At 47.9% G+C, this 6,060-nt stretch overlaps 1 protein-coding gene across 1 annotated transcript; it reads left to right on the forward strand.

The window, feature by feature from the left end:
- Window positions 1-808: 808 nt before the first annotated feature.
- On the forward strand, window positions 809-3,951 carry nif3l1 (NIF3 NGG1 interacting factor 3-like 1 (S. cerevisiae)). The gene is made up of 7 exons (XM_040176234.2): window positions 809-945; window positions 1,279-1,928; window positions 2,041-2,197; window positions 2,755-2,878; window positions 3,074-3,212; window positions 3,378-3,461; window positions 3,570-3,951. Exons 2-7 carry the CDS (start codon window positions 1,289-1,291, stop codon window positions 3,752-3,754), a joined length of 1,329 nt encoding a protein of 442 aa, XP_040032168.2. The 5' UTR covers window positions 809-945; window positions 1,279-1,288; the 3' UTR covers window positions 3,755-3,951.
- Window positions 3,952-6,060: the final 2,109 nt, after the last annotated feature.

A 6,060-nucleotide genomic window follows, 5' to 3' on the forward strand; every position in this document is an offset into this window, starting at 1 on the left:
ATGTTATGTGATTCGGTCACAGCCTGAATGAAAGTAGGTTCTCTCTGATCCCAAAAGATGGTCCGTGGGCATGTTGGGTCAAACATCGATATCCTCAACCTGCATAAGGCCATGCGAGGGCTGAATATAAAGCATTTAACCTAATGCACGTTTGCGTGCAGAGGATTTATTTCCTGACCCCATAGTGGGATTTTTTCATATCCTTGTAATCTGTGACATCAAGTGTGCCCTTTGTGGGCGTAGATCGAGCATTTCAGAATCCTCAAAATGCTCCCTGAAGGGAAAAATATTTGCATCTGGATGACGTAAAGCATAATCTCCATCAGATTAAAAGGCTTAATCCTCCACATTACATACGTTGTATATTAAAATGTGTACATGGCAAAACAAACAAACATATACTTTCGAAGCTTTAGAAACATTATGAAGCTGTATTTGTATGATTTTTACGTTTATTTTTAGTTATCTTTGGACGAAGAAGTGAAAATGTATTGGGTCGAAAATATGATGGAAAAAAAGTCAAAAAATGTTTTGAAAAAAGAAAAAAATATGGTAGGTCGAGAAATATCATGGACAAAAAAGTACATTTTGTTAGCTCGATTAAATTTTTGCTTTTTAAAAGTGAATATATGGTAAAAAAAAAAAGTTTCATGGAGAAAGATGATACTAGGTCAAGAAATGTCTTTAATAAAAACGCAAAATAAGTTAGGTCGAAAAGGGTCATGGAAATAAGTAAAAGAATAGTGGAAAAACGTTTTATTTCTTTTAACTTTGCCAATTTGCCGATCAAACCATCGCGCTCCGCCTTCACTTCCGACTGGCCAATCAAAACAACGCGTTTAAGAGACGGAAGCCGGAAAGGGACAAACGTGTTTCGCTCTCGTAGCTCAGGAGAAATGTGTACAACCAGAGACCGCAAGTAGTCTTCAAACTTTACTGTCAAAGGCAAGCGAAAGTTTGCTGCGTTCACCGGCACACACATCGATGAGTGCGCTGTGTGTTTTTAAATAAAGCGCAGTCATTTCCTCCGTGTTAGCGGCTAATGTCAGCTAGCTCCGCTGTTAGCCTCATGCTAACCAGCAGCTAGTCACCATATGGTTGGATCTCATGTTACATACAGAATGTTTAAATAGCGGGACATCACTTTATTCTTAAAACAATATTAGGCTCAAGTTCCAGACATTTTTATTTTATATCGCATTATGTCTAGACACAAAGTTTGTGGGTTAACTAAATTATGAAGGAAGGCTTTGTGAACTTTTCTTTCTGTCCACACAGGTCTCCACTGATGTCCCCCGGATGTAGAAGCCTTTCTCGGACATTTTTCTCCCTCAGCTATCCGAGGCGTTGCACCTGGAGGAGTTTGACCTCCAAGGCTGCTCTCTGCTCCTCTGCCTCCGCAGTTTCCCCCACACCTCCACCTCTCTCCCCCACACCTCCACCTCCCTCCACTGCCCTTTACGGCCACTGCCTCCTCTTCACGGGCCAACGAGCTTCGGCCCCCCGACGCTCACCCCCTCCTCGCCTCCCTCCCGCCCGCCGCTTCTCTCGTTCTGCTTGCCCCCCCGGCCCGATGGAGCTGAAGGAGGTTCTGCAGGTGCTGGAGCAGCTCGCCCCTCTGTCTCTGGCCGAGTCGTGGGACAACGTCGGCCTCCTGGTGGAGCCCAGCGAGTCCCGGCCCGTCAAGACCGTCCTGCTTACCAACGACCTGACGGACGCCGTCATGGACGAGGCGGAGGCCATGAGCTGTGACCTCGTCGTCTCGTATCACCCGCCGCTGTTTCGGCCGATCAAGCGCCTGGTTCAGAGAGACTGGAAGCAGAAATTGGTCATCCGGGCTTTGGAGGCCCGGATGGCGATCTTCTCCCCTCACACGTCGTGGGACAGCGTCAAAGGAGGAGTGAACGACTGGCTGGTCGGGGGACTCGGTGGGTGGAAGATGTGTCACACGCACACCTGCAGGTTGCAGGACGTTAATCTGACCACGCGTCCTCCATCTTGTCTCTTTTACCATCTCTGGTGTCCGTCTTTGACTCTCAGGTAGCGGGCAGGTGTCTGTGCTCAGTCAGGCCGCGGGCGCCGCCTCCCAAAGTCACAAGCTGGAGTTCACCGTGACGAGCGCAGAGGAACTACACGGCGTCATGGAGGAACTGAAAGCTTGTGGCAGTGAATCAACGCTGCAACATTCGGTCAACAGGTTCAATCTTTTAATCTTTTAATCTCCCTGCAGACAATTTACAGAACATAGAATAGGTTTCTGATTACAGTCCTCCAGCTTTACTGCAGCAGGAAAACCCACTGAAACTTTCACAACGGAGCTATTTTAAAACCTGCCCTTTTCAAGGTTGTGAAAGCTGTGTTTGTGTGTCAATATCTCGTAATGAGGAAGCCGACGCCGCTGAGGTATTCACAACAACCGGCCTGCGTTTATTATTCTGCGGCGGATTTGTAGAGCTAATTAGCTCGTGAATGCAATTCCGCGGTTGACTTTCACACCTCGGAGATCAAAGACGCCGTCCCCAGCTCCAGTAGCACAACGTTGACACCTCATAAAAGTCCCGGCGCCCTCCGAGTGATTGCCTGCTCAAGTGTGGACTTTCACAAAACACTGAAAAGAACATAATCTAGTTATCTATGTTAATGGGTTGGTCGTAATATAAGGTATACCAAAATTGTAGATAAAGAAAACAACCCACTGATCACCGCTGAGGTCCTTCGCGCTGGAAAGTAATGGTTCATTTCCCCTGTTAACAGACCAGATAACGGCGGCGTCCACGTCAGCGTTACCTGCAGCGACTCGGCGCTGACCCCGAGTGTCCAGACTCTGCTACGGCACAACGCCGCCAGCCACTCGCTCAGCATCCTGAAGTTAGAAAAGGTACAACAGGGACATCGAGACATTCTGCCAGTTAGTGTTTGCACAACCAACGTTTTAGTTTCAGAAATTAGGAGGAAAAACAAAAGAGTTAAGGAGGAAACGGAGATATTTATCCTTTTTAAAAGCTAACCTGTACATTTCACAGGGAGGTCCATGGAAAGTCCTGGCATGAACAGTATGTTTCCCTCCCTGCAGCCGCCTCTCCCGGGCCACGGCCAAGGACGACTCATCGCTTTGGACCAGCCGGTAACCGTGGCAACAGCCGTCCAGAAAATGAAGTCCCACCTGGGTTTGAGTCACCTCCGCTTGGCCCTGGGCTCCGGGCGGACGCCAGGTAACGAACCCTCACGGCATTGTACCGCTGTTCCACGTCAAAGGGATATGAAGAGTTCAGCCCGACGTCCTGAATACTCAATACTTAAAAATCCTATGGAGCTTATGGGATAACGAAGCTGTGTAAAAGTGTGCGGCAGTGAGTCGTTATTGTGGTTTCCGGCAGAGTCCTCGGTGTGCACGGCGGCTGTGTGTGCCGGATCTGGGGCCTCCGTGCTGAACGGGGTCACGGCAGACCTCTACATCACAGGTGGACATCTCAAGCATTATCACGAGCTTCATTCGAAACGATTCCAAATAATGACTTTCTTCACGTTCACTTTGCGCGCCGTGGTAATGATCGTGTCCCTTGGTCCAGGCGAGATGTCCCACCACGAAGTGCTGGACGCGGCGGCGGCGGGAACCAGCGTCATCCTCAGTGACCATAGCAACAGTGAGCGCGGGTTTCTGGCCGTGTTCCGGGAGAAGCTGGCCGTGCGTCTTCCCGACAGTGTAACGGTGGCGGTGTCAAAGGCCGACAGGGACCCGCTGGAGGTGGTCTGACCGCCCCGGAGAGACGTTTTGAATCTGATGGAGCGGTTGAAGCAGATGTGTACGATGCGATTACGCTGCCCAGCAGCCGTGAAGAGATTATTTAAAGATCTGTGTCTCATGTAATGATGAAAAATGCTTCCTTTGGTTCATGTTATTCCTGTTGTGTGTTTCTGCCACGGCCTGAAATAAAAACAGGTTTCCACAAACGTTCCCTAAAAAGGAAGAGTGTTTGCATCCGGATCACAGAAACAATAATCCGATTAAAAGGCGCGTCGTTCCCTCGCGAACACGCTGTGATGCAGGAAGTGTTCAAACGTCTGAGGCAACATCGCACATTTAAATACAAACCCCTCCCCATGGTGTGTTTTTTTTTTTTTTTCTCTGACCTTTAGGCCTCAGTGAGCAAATAGAGGTGGATATCAAACGACTTCCCACGTAGATGTTAGAGAGCAGGCTGATGGTAACACTGAATGCACTTTAAGCAGCACGCCTCCCCCACCCCCCCATCCAGCGACGGCGTGAAGAAGGAAAATAAAAAGCAAACAGACGAGTAACAGTCCTCATCACGGGCTGTTAGGGAGTCCGCCGGCCGACGCACCTGTCGGCCCCTAAAAACATTAAGACACCTCGCCGCTCCCCGCCGGGGTGAAGGCTTCTGTCTCCGCGTGGCGTTCACACCTCCGCTTCCCCTCAGACCCCACCGGCGTTTATCCCCCTCCGACACGCACGCGGTCACAGATGGAGAAGGACAACAGCAACTAGAACAACATTTATCCTTCACTCCTGCGAAGTGATTCCAGCTGTCGCGCTTTGCCTGAGCAGGTCTGTGAGCAGGTAGACCCGAGTTTTATTAAGTATCAGATCGGTTATTCTGTTTGACCCCTTTTAGTTACAAAAGCTCTGCTTTAATCCGCTGCTAACCAGCATCTATGGGCAGTTGCCCTCCAAAAAGTACCAGATTACCGCTTCTAACCCTCTTAAGACTTGTCGCGATCATTGTTACCTAAAGGGCTTTTTGCAGATAACACTGCCGTTATTTAGCTCGACACATAAATGAAATAGTGTGTTCTCTTCAGCCATTTCACATTTCATCAAATCAAAAGAATAAGCTCTCTCTTTAATCAAAATGTTACTGCATCAGTCATCAATCCTTCCCATAACACCCATGATGTGTACTTTTACCTGAGGTACCATTTGTTTTGACTTCTTCTTGAGTATCAATTAGATTTTTAGTTGAGTCTTTCTGACTAATGGACACGTCGTGTGTGGTCGGCTCACCAAATTACGCTCAAGTGACTGTGAATTTGGACCGACTACGCAGCAGTTCTAGTGTTCAATATGGCAGAAGAAGGATGACTTTAATACCTTTAGAGTTTAAACCTGTAGACACCAAACTGCAGCCATCGGCCAAACTGTCTTCCTCTTCCAGCTTCATCCAGGGAGCGACTCCCCGCTGAGAGGAAAAAACATGTCGTCAGGTCATCAGACAGCCGCGGGGGTCCTGCCAGTAAACTGCTAGATTTATGCGTGCGTGTGTGTGTGTGTGTGTGTGTGTGTAAGAGGCTTTTACAAGTGAATCAGCATTGCCCACATTTACTACACAAAGTCCAGGTAACAAATCACATTTGATGCACTCGACACACAAACTGACTAAATGCTGTGGTAACAACTCAAGATGAGTTTGCGTCGTGATTTGTTTGAGCCGGTCACCGTTTCACCATCGTGGTGTAAATAGAACCGTGTCAAAGTTCACAATCAAATACACTTATTATATGTGGATTTGATTCCTGACGCAAAAGCGTGGAAGCAACATTTTACTGTTGCTGAAGTGGAGCCACTTTAAACTACTTTACGTAGTTTGATGTTTAACAATGCATTACGTCTCCTAATTAGACATTATTTTGGTTGCATGTGTAAAAATGATTAGTTATTAAAAGGCAAGATATTTGCCGCCAGTGAAAAAGAACAAATACAAGAACCAAAAGAAAAAAAGAACTGCACTCAAGCAAACATACTTTTCCTTCCTCTGCCGACATGAAACAACACGGATGCCACTCGTTTTCCGACCTGACAGCAAAGTAAACCCGAGATGTTGCAAATCACTTGTATGACCGTTGTTGTTTGTGTTTGTGGAGCGGGGGGGGGGGGCAATGATGAGCCGTGCAAGAGAGAGAAAAAAGAAAAAGAACCCAAGGAAAACGCGAAGCCATTTGGCCTCGTGTGTGAAGCTCCACACACCTATTTAACCGAGCGGGTCCCCGGCGTGACCCTCAGTACCACAGCACAGCAGAGGACAAAGACTAAGGACAAGAGAA

Source organism: Gasterosteus aculeatus, chromosome 5, assembly GCF_964276395.1.
Source record: "Gasterosteus aculeatus chromosome 5, fGasAcu3.hap1.1, whole genome shotgun sequence".
Classification (NCBI taxonomy): Eukaryota; Metazoa; Chordata; class Actinopteri; order Perciformes; family Gasterosteidae; genus Gasterosteus; species Gasterosteus aculeatus.

Coding starts and splice junctions, on each gene's coding strand:
- nif3l1 (XM_040176234.2), top strand. CDS start 1,289: ATGTCCCCCGGATGTAGAAGCCTTTCTCGGACATTTTTCTCCCTCAGC. Junction 1,929..2,040: donor CTGGCTGGTCGGGGGACTCG/GTGGGTGGAAGA, acceptor TTTGACTCTCAG/GTAGCGGGCAGGTGTCTGTG. Junction 2,879..3,073: donor GCATCCTGAAGTTAGAAAAG/GTACAACAGGGA, acceptor CCCTCCCTGCAG/CCGCCTCTCCCGGGCCACGG.